The sequence below is a fragment of the Xenopus laevis genome, chromosome 2S (assembly GCF_017654675.1).
Source record: "Xenopus laevis strain J_2021 chromosome 2S, Xenopus_laevis_v10.1, whole genome shotgun sequence".
Lineage (NCBI taxonomy): Eukaryota > Metazoa > Chordata > Amphibia > Anura > Pipidae > Xenopus > Xenopus laevis.
The window spans coordinates 160,358,082-160,377,602 of NC_054374.1; the positions used below are offsets into that span (position 1 = coordinate 160,358,082).

The following is a 19,521-nucleotide window of genomic DNA, read 5'->3' on the forward strand; positions in this document are numbered from 1 at the left end:
AAAATTGATTTCCATTTTCTGTGTAATAATAAAACAGTAACTTGTACTTGATCCCAACTAAGATATAATTAATCCTTATTGGAGGCAAAACCAGCCTATTGGGTTTATTTAATGTTTATATGATTTTCTAGAAGACTCAGAGATACTTACACCAGAAAATCCACCAAGACATTATCTTTGAATGCTAGTTATAATTTTGCCATAAAAGAATTTGCCTGATACTTTTACATTATCATTATCTTGAAATCTGGCATATTGTTAGTTTCCCAGGAGCCCCCAGTCATGTGACTTGTGCAGTGATAAACTTCAATCACTCTTTACTGTTGTACTGCAAGTTGGAGTAAAGACCTACCTTCCCCCCAAGCAGCCTAACAACAGAACAATCGGCAGCTAACCAGACAGAAGCTATCTGACACTACTGTGGATATCAGGATTTTAGATTAAAATTATATATATAAGGGTTATGTAACTTCTGCTAAAGGATTTGTTTGCATTAGCCCCACCTTGTGGTAGACATGAGAATAGCAACAAAACTGAAAACCCATGCTTTTTGACCGCTTGGGTGCTATTCTCATGTCTACCACTAGATAGGGAGCACGACCCAAGTCGTGGTATAATACAATGGGAATTGAAGAAACAACAGCTGTCTCAAAGCAGTTCCATCCTGAAGTGCTGGTTCCTTCTCAAAGCCTAGAATCACACGAAACACTGAGATGGAGCCTCCACAGCAATATTACAGCTAAAAAAATACATTTGTTGGTTCAAGAATAACATTTTAAATAGTAGATTGAATTATTTCACATGTGAACTGTAATTTAGAACTAAAAAGTAAGTCAGAAACAGAATCCCTTTTAAAACCAGTGCCTGCTCTGCAAACGAAATACAAGGCTGTGTCTGGACTTCTCATTCCCTGTGAGATTAGATCAAGCACAACCTGTAGCAGGTTTATGCTGAGCGCATGTGTAAATGTTATCATGGGGTTGTTATGATAATCTGGCCATGAAAACGCATCTCGGCGCAACTCGTATCACGTTAACATTCTGCAGCTCGTATCATGTTTGGCCCCTGGGGCCCTTTCCTACATTAGGAAGACGTCTTCTCCAGTTCTGCACTTAATCTGCTCATCCTGCCTCTTACCATGAATAAGGTGAATGGAAATTGTTCATCTTGGTGGATAAGCCTCTTTCCAGTCAATGTACTTTGAGATGCTCATGACTTATAATTAACGTAAGTCCCACAGTCTGAATATGTCAAGCTCTCAATGACTAACTTGCCTTTAATCTAAGTGTATAACTGGGTAGTACCATCTCCTATTCTCAAATTGTGCTCTTAAAGGGGAACTCAAGTCTAAACTTGATCCCAACTGAGATATAAGTAATCCTTATTGGAAGCAAAACCAGCCTATTGGGTTTATTTAAGGTTTAGATGATTTTCTAGTAGACAAAGTATGATGATCCAAACTACAGAAAGATCCATTATCCAGAAAACCCCAGGAACCGAGTATTCTGGATAACAGGTCCCATACCTGTACTATATCCGGCAAGTCGGTCCCTAAGCTCAGTAAGTGACAGCAGCACAGAGCATGTGCAGTGAATCAGCAGAAAAGAAGATGGGGAGCTACTGGGGCATCTTCGGAAACACAGATCTTTACTGCTAAATGGCATTGGTGTAGCATTTGCTGCACTTTAGTTCTCATTTATACCAAAATAAAACCTTCATGCTGCAGGGTTGATAACTAACAAGCACTGTATCAGGCTACCCTAGTTTATCTGCAGCTATTACTATGTTCAGTATGCCCTACACAGCTGCAGATAATTCAGGGCAGTCACCATCAGAACTTATTAGTTATCAGCCCTGCAGGATAGGGGGAGTGGTCTTCTTGAGCTCCCTTATAAATAAATGACACAGACCTATAAGCTTTTGAAAAGGTAACCTTGTAAATCATGTTATTTAAGATCAAAAATGTAACCATAGAGATTGCGGATAGTAGCATCATATATACCTTTTTTAAAGTTCTAGTTGCCCTTTAAACAGCTTATCTTTTATTAAAGGGGCAGTCCACCTTTAAAGGAAACTTGCTGCCAAAATATATAAACCCCAACCAAAGGTGAGGCTAGCCCATACATTTGGTTGGGGATTATATATTTTGGCAACGGTTGCCCTTTAAATTAACTTTTATAGAATGGCCAATTCAAACTAACTTTTCAATCGGTCTTCATTATTTATTGTTTTTAGTTTTTTTAATTACATGCTTTCTCCTGACTCTTTCCAGCTTTCAAATGGGGGTCACTGACCCCATCTAAAAAAACAAATGCTCTGTAAGGCTACACATTTATTTAATTCTGCAAATTATCCAGCAGTAAATTAGGTTGGTCTGTAATATAAGATGATGCTACAGGTTTGCTGATTATTAAATTCTGATGCTAATTGCACTGGTTTCTGTGCTGCCATGTAGTAATTATGTGTATTAGTTACTAATCAGCCTTATATTGTGACATTTCTATTCTATGTGTACTGTATATTGTGAGTGGGTCCCTAAGCTCAGTAAGTGACAGCAGCACAGAGCATGTGCAGTGAATCAGCAGAAAAGAAGATGGGGAGCTACTGGGGCATCTTTAAAGAACAAAACCATTCCATGCACCATTTGACTATTAAATCAGTGATGCCACATGAGTCTACTACACAGCCAACTAATCTCCTAAAAAATGCTTTCCCACCAGCAATGTCAATCACCACTGGGAAAAGCTGTTGCTTAGTTTTCTAAGCCCAATATTTCCACATATTATAGCCCCAAGAGTTGGGGTCCATCACCTGGAGGGGTTAGCTGCCAAAAAGAATTCACAGGTGATTTACTAGTAACATTCTAACATACAACACAAAACTGCAGAAAGAGAATACATAAGAAATGCACATTTTAAGGGAATTTGGCTGTTGCTATCTGCAGGGAAACTACAGCTCAAATACTAGCTGTGAGATATATGAAATTGTTTTTCGCTTGTAGTAGAAAACCATTGCCCGGGAGAAAATTTTTCTTCCCCCTTCACTGCCTCTTCCAAAGCTGCTCCTAATCTACAATTGTAATGCTACTGTAAAACCACAGTGGGACACAGTCAGTGAAAAAAAAAAACTGCAAATAGATATTAGATACTGCTATCTTCTTAAAGGACAAGTAAACCTTTAAAATAAGTGAATGTAAAATTGAGTCTTCTAATGTTCTTCGGCTAAGCAGAAGAACATCAGAGCAGCCTCTTTCTTTCTCCTGACAACTTCCTTGACTACTTGGTGGTCAGACTGGTGGGAAACTGACCAGCAGGTGGCGCTGTTGTAACAAAATTCATTCATATTAACAGTACATGTATCCCTTAATATCTTGGAATGAAAAAAAGAATAAATAATGAATGTACATTGCAAAAGTGCTTAGAATAGCCCCCCTTATCCATTTTACACTTATTTTAAAGGTTTACTTATTTAAAGGGCACCAATCATGACCAAAATCATTTACTAAGTAAATACACTATGTGAAAGTTCAAGAAATCTGATTTTTAAAAGTTAGAATTGTTTGTATAATGTAAATGATCAGCTCACTATTCCTTCTGCAAGATCTCCCCTATCTCCCCTGCAGTTCTAGCTGAGGCAGCCATCTTGGATTTCACTGGCTCCTCCTACCTATATCTTCCCAGCCAACTGTAGCTCTGAAATCTCGCACATGCTCAGTTGAAATTCCTTGTTGCTTATCAACCCTTCTAAGCTATTTTCAAATCAGCCAAACCTGTGTGTTAGCTGCTGTTCAGTAGTGCTGCCACCTGCTGGAAGTTACTGTGTGTCCTTCATTTGCATAATGACTTTACCAGCAGGGGACAAGATAGGGAAATCTCCTGATACTTCTAGTGGAGGAGTTTACTAAAACAAGGCATTCTGGGTAGAATAGTCAAAGCAGTGTTACAATCTGAGCATGCTCCTGAAATTTGCATATAAGAGTCTCTGTTATAGTCACAGTATGGCCTCCAAGAACCCATTTGACAAAGTAAGGGCTCTAACACATGAGCGTTTTTACCTGCGCTCCCCTGCGTTCCGTTTTTCGGCGTTCAGCCGCAGGGGAGCGCAGGAATAGACGCATTTAATTATTTCAAATGGGGCTGTACTCACACAGGCGCATGTAGGCGCCGAACGCAGGTTGAGACGCAACATGCTGTATTTTTCCTGCGTTCGGCGCCTACATGCGCCTGTGTGAGTACAGCCCCATTTGAAATAATTAAATGCGTCTATTCCTGCGCTCCCCTGCGGCTGAACGCCAAAAAACGGAACGCAGGGGAGCGCAGGTAAAAACGCTCATGTGTAAGAGCCCTAAGGGATTTTTTTTAAAACCTGCAGTTTTTTCAAAAAACTATATATGTAGTTTGATTAAACGTGTTTAGCTTGTACTGGTCAGATTGTTAATATGTGTTTGATTTTGGCTGTGATAGGTGCCCTTTAATGTATGTTATACACCAGTGCTCCTTTTTTCTATTGAATGACAGCTCACAAAGTATCAAAGAATAAGTTTCCAATGTGCATAAACTATGTTACAAATACTAAGAAGTACTAGGAGGAGGAGGTAAAAGTGTCCACTTACTGCAACAATGTAACAGACTCAGTATCAGTGTATAAAATGTAATAAAATAATGACAAAATAACCTATCTAGATTCTAGAGTTTGGGAGGCATATATTCCAGTATTTATTTGTTTTTTGGTGTGTTACAGAACAATGCAACACCCAGAAATGTCATACTTGCAGTAAAAAGGCATCATCAAAATATCCAATGTCCTATTGAACCAATGGCGTGGGTGGCATTTAGGTTTTCGCAGACAAAACACACAATCGGGCATAATAAGAGCAACTGGCAGATGTGTCATGGCACTTTGCCTGGCAGGTTTTTGCCACATTAGAGCAATGAGACAGGCAAAATGGCAAAAACTACACCCGGTGCCATCGACCCAAGGGGGCATTCAAAACACAACAAGGGCCCTTAGCACAAAAAAACCCTCAGTAAATGAAACCATTCAACAGCAATTTTCCTTTTTATCTGTTTAGGGATAATTAATTACATGTCACAAAACAGCAGTGCAGAAATATGAAACAACTAAAACAATATTGGTATGCAGGTAGCGCTGTAGTAAAAATCTGCCCAACCTGTGCTGTTAGTCACACTTTGCTGTCTTTTATCAAACCATCAGATTAGCTGGAGCACCAACTAACAAAATATGACTTTACTGACACAACAGATGTCACTGTGTTTCACATAGAGAGAGTCTAAGAGAGAGAGAGAGAGAGAAAGAGTCTAAGAGAGAGAGAGTCTAAGAGAGAGAGAGAGAGTCTAAGAGAGAGAGAGAGAGTCTAAGAGAGAGAGAGAGAGAGTCTAAGAGAGAGTGAGAGAGAGTCTAAGAGAGAGTGAGAGAGAGTCTAAGAGAGAGTGAGAGAGAGTCTAAGAGAGAGAGAGTCTAAGAGAGAGAGAGTCTAAGAGAGAGAGAGTCTAAGAGAGAGAGAGAGAGAGTCTAAGAGAGAGAGAGTCTAAGAGAGAGAGAGAGAGAGAGAGAGAGTCTAAGAGAGAGAGAGAGTCTAAGAGAGAGAGAGAGAGAGAGTCTAAGAGAGAGAGTCTAAGAGAGAGAGAGAGAGTCTAAGAGAGAGAGAGAGAGTCTAAGAGAGAGAGAGAGAGTCCTAAGAGAGAGAGAGAGAGAGAGAGAGAGAGTCTAAGAGAGAGAGAGAGAGAGAGTCTAAGAGAGAGAAAGAGAGTCTAAGAGAGAGAAAGAGAGTCTAAGAGAGAGAAAGAGAGTCTAAGAGAGAGAGAGAGTCTAAGAGAGAGAGAGAGTCTAAGAGAGAGAGAGAGAGAGTGTCTAAGAGAGAGAGAGAGTCTAAGAGAGAGAGAGAGAGAGAGTCTAAGAGAGAGAAAGAGAGTCTAAGAGAGAGAGAGAGAGAGTCTAAGAGAGAGAGAGAGAGTCTAAAGAGAGAGAGAGAGAGGAGTCTAAGAGAGAGAGAGAGAGAGAGAGAGTCTAAGAGAGAGAGAGAGAGTCTGAGAGAGAGAGTCAGAGAGAGACAGAGAGTCTGTGAGAGAGAGAGAGAGAGTCTAAGAGAGAGAGAGAGAGAGAGTCTAAGAGAGAGAGTCTAAGAGAGAGAGAGAGAGTCTAAGAGAGAGAGAGAGAGTCTAAGAGAGAGAGAGAGAGAGTCTAAGAGAGAGAGAGAGAGAGAGTCTAAGAGAGAGAGAGTCTAAGAGAGAGAGAGAGAGAGAGTCTAAGAGAGAGAGAGAGTCTAAGAGAGAGAGAGAGAGAGAGTCTAAGAGAGAGAGAGTCTAAGAGAGGAGAGAGAGAGAGAGAGTCTAAGAGAGAGAGAGAGAGTCTTAAGAGAGAGGAGAGAGAGAGGTCTAAAGAGAGAGAGAGAGGTTCTAAGAGAGAGCAGAGTCTAGAGAGAGAGAGAGTCTAAGAGAGAGAGAGAGTCTAAGAGAGAGAGAGTCTAAGAGAGAGAGAGAGAGTCTAAGAGAGAGAGAGAGAGTCTAAGAGAGAGAGAGAGTCTAAGAGAGAGAGAGAGTCTAAGAGAGAGAGAGAGTCTAAGAGAGAGAGAGAGTCTAAGAGAGAGAGAGAGTCTAAGAGAGAGAGAGAGTCTAAGAGAGAGAGAGAGTCTAAGAGAGAGAGAGAGTCTAAGAGAGAGAGAGAGTCTAAGAGAGAGAGAGAGTCTAAGAGAGAGAGTCTAAGAGAGAGAGTCTAAGAGAGAGAGAGAGAGTGAGAGTCTAAGCGAGAGAGAGAGTCTAAGAGAGAGAGAGAGAGAGTCTAAGAGAGAGAGAGTCTAAGAGAGAAAGAGAGAAAGAGAGTCTAAGAGAGAGAGAGAGTCTAAGAGAGAGAGAGAGAGAGAGAGAGTCTAAGAGAGGAGAGTCTAAGAGGAGATGAAGAGAGAGCTAAGAGAGGAGAGTCTAAGAGAGGGAGAGTCTAAGAGAGGGAGAGTCTAAGAGAGGAGAGTCTAAGAGAGGAGAGTCTAAGAGAGGGAGAGTCTAAGAGAGGGAGAGTCTAAGAGAGGGAGAGTCTAAGAGAGGGAGAGTCTAAGAGAGGGAGAGTCTAAGAGAGGGAGAGTCTAAGAGAGGGAGAGTCTAAGAGAGGGAGAGTCTAAGAGAGGGAGAGTCTAAGAGAGGGAGAGTCTAAGAGAGGGAGAGTCTAAGAGAGGGAGAGTCTAAGAGAGGGAGAGTCTAAGAGAGGAGAGTCTAAGAGAGGGAGAGTCTAAGAGAGGGAGAGTCTAAGAGAGGGAGAGTCTAAGAGAGGGAGAGTCTAAGAGAGGGAGAGTCTAAGAGAGGGAGAGTCTAAGAGAGGGAGAGTCTGAGAGGGAGAGTCTGAGAGACCAACAACATGCCTGGCAATAGTTAATGTCAGTGAGAGAATAACAAATACAAGCACATAACAGACTTGAAAAAAAATAGGATGGACACCAGTGATCATTTTTTACCCCTTACCCATCAAACCTCAATTGATATTACATGACAATAGCAAACACACAATAACCACCTACATCCCAGACAAAGCTGCAACTTTTCAATTGGTCTCTTTTGTTTATAGTTTTTGAATGACCTGCCTTCTTCAGACTCTCTCCAGTTTGCAACTGGAATCTGGTTGCTGAGGGTCATTGACCACAGTAGGCAATGCGAGGCCACAATGCTATTACTTCATTACTTATACTGAGGAGCTGCTAAATAAAAACACGCAAACAACAAAAAAAAGGGCAAGTGCATTTTTTTCAGAATAGAATTGGCTGCATTGATGTTAGTTTAAATGTGAAGCACAACAAATGCTGCCCTGCAACTCTACAGATGCCAAATTACACCCTGACAACCTTCATTACAGCCCACGTGATGCACAAGCTGCTGTGTTAGAATTAGAATAGTGGCAACTGTAGGTTAGAGAAGTCCAAAGACATCTCACTTTAGATAATGAATGAAGGGGTGTGTGATTGTGCCAGACTGTAGAACTCCTCACCAGAACTGCTTTTTTTTTTTGCATAATGAATTTATTTTACATCATATATTCAACAGTTTTAAAGTTCTGTGTAAACTTACTGAGAGCAGCATCTGTCCTGAAACAATGTAGCAGAAAGCAGCTGATGAACAGATCTGCAGCAAGTAATGCTACAAGGTTTCAAGAGGCTGGTGCAGAGATTGGCAAGGGATTGATTTTGAGTTCCTTGCCAATTATATTTACAAATAACTTCAAGATCAGAGACAATATCCAGTGGAGGTTGGAAAGCCTAGAAGGAAAGGCTAAAACTAAGTAAGCTTTATCAGAAAGGTCTATATTTTTACTATACACCAGTAAACCCTCAAAGCTCAGAGCCCTCTTTTAAAAGAAACATCACATTTCTTTCCTTCTATTGTGTACTCATGGGCTTCTGTATCAGACTTCCTGTTTTCAACTTAAACCTCCAGGGCTAGGGCTTGAGCATGCTCAGTTTGCTCCTCTTCCCCTCCCTGCTGTAATCTGAGCCCAGAGCTATGAGTGAGCAGGGAGAAACTCAGGAAGAAAGTGATGTCACACCAAGCTAATATGGCAGCTGCTATCCTAAACTAACAGAGAGCTTCTAGAGCGGTTTACTCAGGTATGATAAAGCATTCTGCAGAATAAATATAGTGTTATAGCTTGCACTATTGTGGCTAATCTATTGGCAATAAACTGCTTTGGTAGCTTTCCTTCTTCTTTAAGTTAACTTTTAGTATGTTATAGAATGGCTCATTCTAAGACACTTTGCAATTGGCCTTCATTATTCATTTTATATCGTTTTTTTCAATTATTTACCTTCATCTTCTGATTCTTTCCAGCTTTCAAACGGGGTCACTGACCCCATCTAAAAAAACAATCGCTCTGTAAGGCTACAAATGTATTGTTACTTTTTATTACTCACCTTTCTATCCAGCCTTCTCCTATTCCAATATCTTATTCAAATCAATGCATGGTTGCTAGGGTAATTTGGACCCTAGCAACCAGATTGCTGAAAATGGAAAGCTGCTGAGTAAAAGGCTAAATAACTCAAAAACCACAGGAAATAAAAAATGAGCACCAATTGCAAATTGTCTCAGAATATCCCTCTCTAAAATTTCCTACTAAAAGGTAATTTAAAGGTGAACAACCTCTTTAAGCAAATAAGCAGTTTAGGGGTGGCTTTCCCCATTGACTAATAACTACTGCTGTGTTTTGTTTGTTGCATGGTCCCCAAGTCCTGAGGTTGGACTACATTTCCCAGAAGCCCCATATTGAATGGACAGAGAGTAGGTGAAGCCCCATCACTGAGGGGAGGTTAGTGAAGTAGGGGAGGCAGAGGGAAGCCATGATGGCGTATGTAGAGTCACCCGCAGTTTGGGAAGGAAATGGGGAGTAATAAGGACAACGTGAGGGAGCAATGAATCCTCATGGCATCTCTCTCATCACAACAAGCAGCCCCGGGCCCCTCATGCTCCTCCTCCTCCTCACCTGCCCCGGTCTCTTCCAGCGCCTCCTCCAGCTCCGGGAAGGTGAGCTCGGGCAGGTCCAGGGAACTCCCATAGCGCTCCAGGAACGAGCAGACCACGGCGAAATCCGGCCAGGAGCCCACCGAACAGGGAACTACCGGGGAAGCCTGTGCCTCCTCACCAGCCTCCGCCATCTTGGACTCTGGAGGGGGAGGGAAGGAGGAGGGGGAAAGGGGGGGAGCGAACAGAGCGCGCGCGCGCGCGTTTTCTTCAAGCTCTTTTGTCGTGCGCGCGCACCCAGGCGCCACAGCTAAGCGGAGAATCCGAGAAACCGAAAGGGTTCCCTGGCGATAACGCTTCCTCCCCGGCGGCCTTCGTATCCCACAATGCCGCGGGACACGGTCCGTCCCATTCCTCTCTATGGCCACTCCCCCCCCAACGCAATCTCATTGCAGACTACGGGGTAGGAAACACAACAAAAGGCGATGTGGCTTTTTTTTTTCTTTAAAAACTTTATTCGCAGTTTACAAATGTCACAAATAAACGTTACAGTTACACTAAAGCGAGCGATGTGGCCCACTGCTTCCAGCTCATCGCAGCCCCGCCACCATTACTGCAACATTAGAATCAAACCCTGAGGAAATGTTTAAAATCGCATTTTGTTCCCGCCTCCCGCTGTGCCTGGCCCGGTGGGGCGTGGCTACAATTATATTGGCCAATAGCCAAGAAGGGGCGTTGTGGACGCGTCTGTCAACCAATGGGAGCTGCTGCTGGTTGTGATAGATAAGGCAAGTGGCTGCGGGTTCCTGACGCAGTTGAGCAGTACCTGTGGGACGGTGCGGCTCTGCTGTGGTGATTGCTAATGGTATTTCTTCACAAGAGGGAATAATCTGTGGCTTTGGCTGTCTTTTTCTGCCGCTGTACTGAAGGCTGTTCAGATGTTTCTTTATTCTTTTCTGCCTGTAGGATTGTTTGGTGCCAAGGTTCCAACTCCTTTCTCCTTCAGTGGTGCTGGTTATTTATAGAGCTGACTGAGCCCAGTCTCTTCAGTGGACACGTGATCGCTTCTTATTGTAACTCTAGCAGTTTTATTTGCTTTTATGCAAGTGAGGCTGTGGTGTACAATTAATAGGAATACACTCTCTCCAGGCTTTTGGCCTTTTTCAGCAGCGTTCGGATACGGCCGAATGATTGTGCCTGGCACATGCAAATAAGGGTTCGTGTTCAGTATTCGGCTGAATCTTCAGAAAATCAACTCAGACGGCAGCGCCCACTGGTTGCCAGGGGTAGCAAAAATGCCGCTCCTGGTAACTAAGAGCCAAATTTCAGTTTTTTTCAACTCGGAAATTCAGCTCTTCCGCTCTCTGCACTAGCGACATGGATGCCGCGAGCCTCTCCTGCGCCGTGAAGATGGGGGGGCGTGGCAGAACAAAGGGAGACAAAATGGCCAGAATCGCCCCTGGATTCAGGAAGTTGTTCCAAATTCAAAATAGTGGATTTGGTGCATCCCTAACAGTTGTATTGTGTGACTGCATGATAGCAATATAGTCTTGGATTAAAGCATATCCTTTCCGATTGAATCGGACGCAAACCTGGCAATTTATGAAAGGCTACTTACTGTTCTTGCACCTCAATTGATGTGTGTGGCGTACTTCTCTGCATAGGTTTCCATTTAAAAAATGACAGTTTAAAGATGATGTAGGCTTTGGTGACATTTAAGCATATTTTGCTTTGGAATACACTTGGCCTTGGCACAATAGTGATGCTCCATTTTTAAAAAAAGACGTTTTGCATAATTTGGCTTTAACCAAAAATTGTAATTTTATGCATAAACAAACCTGTTACACCAGTTTAATCTTAAGGCCACTTTTCTGAATTTTCCTCCGAAATGAGATTAGATCATATGATCATAGTGCATCCAAGTGCGACATGATCCGACACTGCCATTACTTACCTTGTTTCCGTCGCATCCGCCTTGATGCCTTCAATTTTGCGCAGCGCGTTGGATCGCTGGGAAATTGGCCGCGTAGTCCTGCCCTTATACTAAATGAATGTGCTGATAAACTGATTAAAATCCATATCTTTAATCTGAGACCAAGTTATGCTGCTGCCAGTGCTTGAATGCAGAGCGACATGGATAGCTATGGCCACTCATCATTGTTTAGTTACATAATGCCGGCAAGTTACACACATCTGTACAATAATATGCAAATCATTGTATGGCTTCATTTATTTTTAGGCTACAAAGATAATCTGCAAGTTCTGCTGAATTTGTTTTGTAGGCTCTGCGTAGAGATGTGACTTCTGAAATTTCCCATATCTCCTGGGGCAGCATGAAGGTTGGAGGGCACGTTTATAAGGACTGCAAGGTCTGGCCAGGTGGCAGCAGGACATGGGACTGGAGAACGGATGTAAAATAAGACACTTTTATTCCTACACTATTTGCAATTAGTCTTCAGTTTTATATTTGTGATTGGGATGCACCGAATCCAGTATTCGTTTTGGGATTTGGCCTTTTACATCAGGATTCGTCCGCATCCTTGTGCCTGGACGAATCGAATCCTAAATTGTATATGCAAATTAGGGGCGGAAAGGGAAATCAATGTGACTTTTCATCATAAATCAATGAAGTAAACAATTTTTCCCTGCTTTTTCCATATGCAAATTAGGCTCTGGTTCGGTATTCGGCCGAATCTTTAACAAAGGATTTGTGGATTCGGTGTGATCCCAAATAGTGGACACTTCTATTCCTAGACTATTTGCAATTAGTCTTAATTTTTATTGCATATGGTAGGGATGCATCGAATCCAGGATTGGGTTTGGTTGGGATTTGGCCTTTTTCATTCGGATTCGGCTGCATTCTTGTGCCTGAATCCTAATTGTATATGCAAATTAGGGGTGGAAAGGGAAAAAAAAAATTTCCATATGCAAATTAGGCTCTGGTTCGGTATTCGTCCGAATCTTTAACAAAGGATTCGGCCCAATCCCAAATAGTGGATTCGGAGCATTCCTAGTTTGTAGTTTTTAAACTTTTTTCCTTTTTATTGTGCCTCTTTCCAGCCTGGAATTCTGCTGAGCTGAGGGATTGACTCATGATATTCTTAGCAGCAAGTTATATTTGTTACATACACTTTTTTTTAAATAGGTACAGTTTAAATCTTGTATGTTTTGATTATCTGCAGCCAACCACTGTAGAAGAATACACCTATTATGCTGCTGGGCTAGTGTTGCCACCCGGCCGGTATTTTACCGGCCTAGCCGGTAAAACACCAGCTGGGGTCGGTATTACAAATTTACCGGCAATGTAGCTGCCGGTAAATTTGTAATACACCTAAAAAAAGCCAGTGGCCTGCCCACAGCCTGCTCCAAACGTACCTTTTTTCCCTGGGCTTCTTGCCAAATTCACGCATTTGGCTCAACCCCCTTTGATGTCACGACCCGGCCAGCCAATAGCGTGTCATGGCCCGCCCCATTATCGTCACGGCCTGCCCTTTTAACCCCGCCCCTCCACCTGCCGGTAAAGATTATTTTAAAAGGTGGCAACCCTATGCTGGGCTGATGCATACGGTCACATCACTTCTTTAATGCCTGCCACATATCAATTCCAAATGCTGCATGACTGAGAAGTAAAAAGCATAAACAGAATACAACAAAGCTGTATTTTGAAGCTTTCTGGATAAACCGTTTCCAGATGATAAATCAGTTGTTTATAATATTTATGAAAAATAAACAACAACTTTAAGACCACATACCGTATATACCCGAGTATAAGCCGAGTTTTTCAGCATTCAAAATGTGCTGAAAAAGTCTACCTCGGCTTATACTCGGGTCAGCGGTACGACCCAAGTAGCTGAGATTGCAGTCACTTTTAATCATTCCTATACCAACAGTACACTTGGGGAGAGACTGCAATATCCCACAATGCCCTTTGTTGGTTATATGAAAGAATAACAGTGCGCCCTCTGTTGGTTATACTAAAGAATAACAGTGACTGCAATATCACACAGCGCCATCTGTTGGTTATATGAAAGAATAACAGTGACTGCAATATCACACAGTGCCATCTGTTGGTTGTATGAAAGAATAACAGTGACTGCAATATCACACAGCGCCATCTGTTGGTTGTATGAAAGAATATCAGTGCGCCCTCTGTTGGTTATATGAAAGATTAACAGTGACTGCAATATCACACAGCACCCTCTGTTGGTTATATGAAAGAATAACAGTGACTGTAATATCACACAGCGCCCTCTGTTGGTTATACGAAAGATTAACAGTGATGGCAATATCAAACAGCACCCTCTGCACATGGTAGTGGGACAGTGGGACAATGCACACAGTAATCCATTTGGCAATTCTCTGTCACCATCAACTTTGCAAAGAAGTCCGGTTGATCGCTGGGGGGGTCGCTTTGGCAGAATGTGCGCATCTGGGAGACAGGGCTGTAGTTGTGTCTAGGCTTATACTAGAGTCAATAAGTTTTCCCAGTTTTCGTAGGTAAAATTAGGTACCTCGGCTTATACTCGGGTCGGCTTATACTCGAGTATATACGGTATGTAATTATTGCATGTATTTGCATATTAGAAAGTGACACTAAAAATGCAGCCATACATGTGTCAACCATGTATGATCTCCACCCAATCAGTCCACAGGCTGAAAGGACATACAGTTAGGTCCATAAATATTTGGACAGAGACAACTTTTTTTTTCAAATTTTTATTCTGTACATTACCACATTACATTTTAAATAAAACAACTCAGATGCAGTTGAACTGCAGACTTTCAGGTTTAATTCAGTAGGTTGAACGAAAAGATTGCATAAAAATGTGAGGAACTAAAGCCTTTTTTTAACACAATCACTTCATGTCAGTGACATCATATCCTGTATGCTGAAAACTCACGAAAATTATTTTAAAAAACGCTGTTTTTTCATATTTTAAAGCAGGATTGTCTTTAAAAGTTGTAACTATTAAACATTTTTTTAAGCTTTCTTAACCATTTGAGGGCCATGCCACATTTGTGAAACAAATGTTAGCGAAAGTTCACTATGAAAAGCTCGTGCTGACGAATTAACGCTAGCGAAACTTTGCCAGCATATGGCTGCCAAGATGCAATTTCGCATTTTAGTGAATTAGCATAGTGGTGGGGAATTTGCGCCTCGTGAAGTGTGACAAAGCCTTTGCAGGCGAAAATTTTGTACTTTAGTGTATCTATACACCACCATGGAACATTTATTTGGCTCCTCCTTTTTTGTGTTCTTCAGAATTACCCAACTTGTTATCTGTCCATGCATACCCATTGCTACAGCGCCTCTCCTAAAGGCACAGCTGTGCTCTAATGGAAGGAACCACTCACTTTGTATAAAAGGATCTCTTCTCCTCTGAGCACAGGTGCTTTTATAGCAGTGTGTCTGTAATAATAGCTTTTCCACTGGTTGCTTTTATTTTCCTGTGCTCAGACAGTGTAAAATGTAAAACCTGTACTGATGGGCTCCTGCAGACTGAAGCTGAGCACTTGTGCAGTAGAAAACACTCCTCTGTTAAAGGAAAACCTTACCCCCAAAATGAATACTTAAGCAAATTATATCAAATTAAGTGACATATTAAAGAATGACACCAAACTGGATTATATATTTAAGTAAATATTGCCCTTTTACATCTCTTGCCGTAAGCCACAATTTTGTGATGGTCTGTGTGCTGCCTCAGAGATCACCTGACCAGTAATACTGCAGCTCTAACTGTAACAGGAAGAAGTGTGGAAGCAAATAACAGAAATCTGTCTGTTAATTGGCTCATGTGACCTAACGTATGGTTTGTTTGTTTGTGTGCACTGTGAATCCTACGATCCCAGGGGGCGGCCCTTATTTTTTAAAATGGCAATTTTCTATTTATGATTAACCAATGGCACATACTACTAGAAAAATATTTTATTATGAAAATGGCTTATTTACATGAAGCAGGGTTTTACATATGAGCTGTTTTATGTTATATCTTTTTATAGAGACCTGCATTGTTTAGGGGGTATAGTTTTCCTTCCATCTGCCAGTGAATTCTGTGCCACTCCAAAGGCTTAGAAGAGTATGCCACAGATTCAAGGCTTTGCAAAATGCAGCTCATGTCAAGACAAGTGACATAAAGGGGCAGATTTTTGAAAATTATTTTTTTTTATACAGGGTTGAATTCTCCTTTAAAGTGGCACACACACAATTTTCTGGGAGTTGCAGGGAGGTGCCCACAGCCCAAGGGTGTACAGAATACACTGACAGCAAGTCACATTACTTCCACACATCTCAGGCCCACCCACGGGTGTGCTACATTCGTTAACATATTTACACATACGTCAAGTAAAATAAGGCGGCTACATACATATATACAGTATGTCTTTATAAGTGATGGTGAAATTGCTGGAAGTGGCCACTTATTATTAAAAATGTCCAAGGAAGCAAAATAACAATGAGCCTACCCTAAAATAAATGTGACATGAGCTTCAAATGGTTAAAAAAGTGTATATAACATATATTCAACAGTTACAAAACGCTTCATGTGAGCGTTAAAATCTCATTTGTTGTATTAAGGCAGTGCTGTTTATAAGGCTTAATTTTGCTTGTATTTCATATCTGGTGTTAGAGTCCTGCACAGAACCAATTTCTAAGACTGGAACCCGTACCCCGCATATTTACCCACTTTGATCCGATACCTGACCCGGACCTGCAACTGCCTTATCCGCAACCCACCGACCAGCATCAAACAAGAAGTGGTGTTGCTGCAATCCGGAAGTGACATCATCAAAGTGGGCAGGGAGGAAAATGTGTTTTGTAAAACTTTAAAAGGAGTAAAATATAAACAATTAACATAACATGAGATAAATTTAGATGAGACCTGCAACTAGGGATGCACCGAATCCATTATTTTGGATTCGGCCGAACCCCCTTACCCTTTGAGAAAGGATACCGATCTGAATCCAAACCCTTATTTGAATATGCAATTCAGTGAGGGAGGTAAAAGAGAGGCGCGCACAAAAATTTTTTTACTTCCTTGTTTTGATGATTTTAAGGATTCGGATTTGGTTCAGTCAGGGACAAGGATTTGGCCGAATCTGAATCCTGCTGAAAACGGACGAATCCTGGCCGAATACCGAACCGAATCCAAATCCCTACCCGCAACCTGCAGATCCGCATCTATACCCGCACCTGAAAATCCTACCCTCATTCCGCAGGGTGTCGGCTTTCTTTGCACGTAACCCGTGGGTACCCGACCCGCTACAGGACTCTATCTGGTCTGACGCATAAAAGAAGCACAATATCAGAAGCCTTATCTTACAGTACAAAAAGTGGGATCAGTTCTTCTGACCATAGAGGCTCAGATGTGATTGGGCAGGGCAGTGCGGGTGGGGGAGATAAGAGCTCTTGCTGGAGCAGAATAAACTAAAAAATCAATACAGCCAGTATAATAATAACATACAGTATTTGGGAATCATCTGCGCTGTTTTCTTTTCAGTCTTATTGTGGTACTGGTTTTATAGCTCTAAATGAAAATATTGTACAAAAGACTGCAATGAGCTGGCCATTTGATTATATCTACCCGATTCTAAAGCTTATTTTTTCCCATATTTTCACATGCACAGAATCAGACATAATGTAGGCTGACCCTAGAGCTCCGTGGAATGCAGAGATCTCCATGTAGGATACAAACTGCAGCAATGCCAGTCACTGCATGGCCATTTTGCCTGCCGTCTATAGCGATTACATCTGGCCTTTATCTGCCATTGCACTCTGAGTGCAGTCATTTGTGAGCCGCCAGCATTGGCCATGGTCTGAAGGTTTATTGCTTGTGTTCCAGCCCCTGCATCTCTGTCCTCCTTTCCCCTGGATAAATGAGAGAGCAGATAAGACTTAACCACATCAGCGGTTTCTTCTGTACATGAAACGTGAACAATTTGTCACAGAGCTTCCTCTTCATATTACTGCAGTCTTTCTCTGTTCTCCGCTCCATTTACATTTCTTTAAAGGAATTGTTCAAACTGTAAAAATAAAAACTGGGTAAATAGATAGGCTGTGCAAAATATAAAAATGTTTCTTATATAGTTAGCCAAAAATGAAACATACAGTACCTCCCAACTGTCCCGTTTTGAGCAGGACAGTCCCGCTTTTGACAGCTCAACCCGCAGTCCCGCATTTGTACTGGAATGTCCCGACTTTCCGTTTGATCTCCTGCACTGAACAGCCAAAAAAATATACACAGTTTCTGGCTTTTGGCAGATAGCCAAAAGTATAGTCTAGTGGTTTTAAGCTTATTCAATGGCATATTAGCTCTTGCATATATGCTGCAGTCAACACCTGGTAACCAATCAGTGGAAAGCAAGAGAGCTGAAAAGCAGGAAGTAGTGTTCTGGCTATTATGTTACACATCCAGTCACTCCAGCCTTTAAACATTACATTTTTGCCTAACTAATTATATTAGAAACATTTTTTATTTTGCACAGCCTATCTATTTACCCAGTTTTTATTTTTACACTTAACAATTCCTTTAACCCACGCTGAGCAAAGTCCCTCCAAATACATTTTATTGGGATTATTCTTCCCTATCAGATGATAAGCTCTTATATGTAGCATAGTTGCCACCGTTGGAATGTCTCTCTGTGCCATATTAGGGTGATGGCCGATGTTCATTCTTTCATAGTCACATGAAGTTGCCTCGTATGGAAGGAATCGACCCATAGGTTTTACCGCAATTTCAATTATTGCCGTGGAGAAGCATTTTCTGGAGCTTTCTTGCCCACAGTCATGGGTTTTTTTTTGTGAACAACAAATCTCCCTATTAGCCATGGCCCTAAGGCCATACTTATATAGCAAAATTATAAATAGCATTCAAAGACAATGTTATGATAGATAATTAGAAACCTTTCTCTCATCTTTCCTAAGCAGAAGAACATCAGAGCAGCCTCTTTCTTTCTCCTGACAACTTCCTTGACTACTTGGTGGTCAGACTGGTGGGAAACTGACCAGCAGGTGGAGCTGTTGTAACACAATTCATTCTTATTAACAGTACAGAAGTTCATGGCATCACCAGTAAGGACAAAAGCAGAGTTTTATAAATATGCCATTTATTTAATGTTTTGCCATCACAAATTAAAATATTGTTGAAATGATTCCCCTTATTTCAGTGTTGTTATCCCTGCTGCACTTTCTTAGGTCCCAGCCGCTACCCTGGAATATATCAAAACACAAGGTATCGTGCCCTGGTCTTCCAAACAGAGAAGGCGGTGAAGGAGTATAACTGTTTGGCTTCACAAGGCGCCAGAGTTGGGGGAGTTTTTCATTCAACCTGCTGATCCAAAAAGCCTGGGAACAGAGCATGTTGGGTTGCAGAGAGTGATGTCTGAATTTACATCTGTTGCAGTGATACGATGCCTTGCTGTGATATTAAAGGCTTGAGTCTGAAATGGTAGCCATGGTGTGATGTGGTGTGTTACCCAAGCATCTCCCAAACCTGCACTCATTTCTTCTTCTTTAGACCTTGATGGATGAAAGTACAGAATTCTGTTAGTAAAAAAAAAAACTTTTTGTTACAATGCCCTCTAGTGGAAACATACCAGTACATGTAGTATGTGGCCTAATATAATGTGCTACTGTCCTGCACTGGAAAAACTGATGTACAGTATTTGCTTCAGAAACTCTACTATAGTTTATATAAACAAGCTGTCTTGGGGCAGCCATTCTGTGTATCCTGTGCTTGAATGTCTGCCCCCATGGCTACACAGCAGCTTGTTTATATAAACTATAGTAGTATTTATCTGTTATCTACTGTGTATCCTGTGCTTGAATGGCTGCCCCCATGGCTACACAGCAGCTTGTTTATATAAACTATAGTAGTACTTATCTGTTATCTACTGTGTATCCTGTGCTTGAATGGCTGCCCCCATGGCTACACAGCAGCTTGTTTATATAAACTATAGTAGTACTTATCTGTTATCTACTGTTTATCCTGTGCTTGAATGACTGCCCCCATGGCTACACAGCAGCTTGTTTATATAAACTATAGTAGTATTTATCTGTTATCTACTGTGTATC

At 41.6% G+C, this 19,521-nt stretch overlaps 1 protein-coding gene and 1 long non-coding RNA gene across 2 annotated transcripts in view; one reads left to right on the plus strand and one right to left on the minus strand.

The window, feature by feature from the left end:
• The window catches only part of rsf1.S (remodeling and spacing factor 1 S homeolog), a 44,615-nt gene extending 34,804 nt beyond the window's left edge, over positions 1-9,811 (minus strand). Inside the window, exon 1 of the mRNA XM_018250374.2 lies at positions 9,475-9,811. Coding sequence (XP_018105863.1) covers positions 9,475-9,646 — 172 coding nt within the window. The 5' untranslated portion in view covers positions 9,647-9,811. The remainder of the gene's footprint in view (positions 1-9,474) is intronic.
• Positions 9,812-10,049: 238 nt separating this feature from the next.
• On the plus strand, positions 10,050-18,898 carry LOC121400718. The gene is made up of 2 exons (XR_005965933.1): positions 10,050-11,863; positions 18,643-18,898. It is a non-coding gene; the product is annotated as an uncharacterized LOC121400718 (long non-coding RNA).
• Positions 18,899-19,521: the final 623 nt, after the last annotated feature.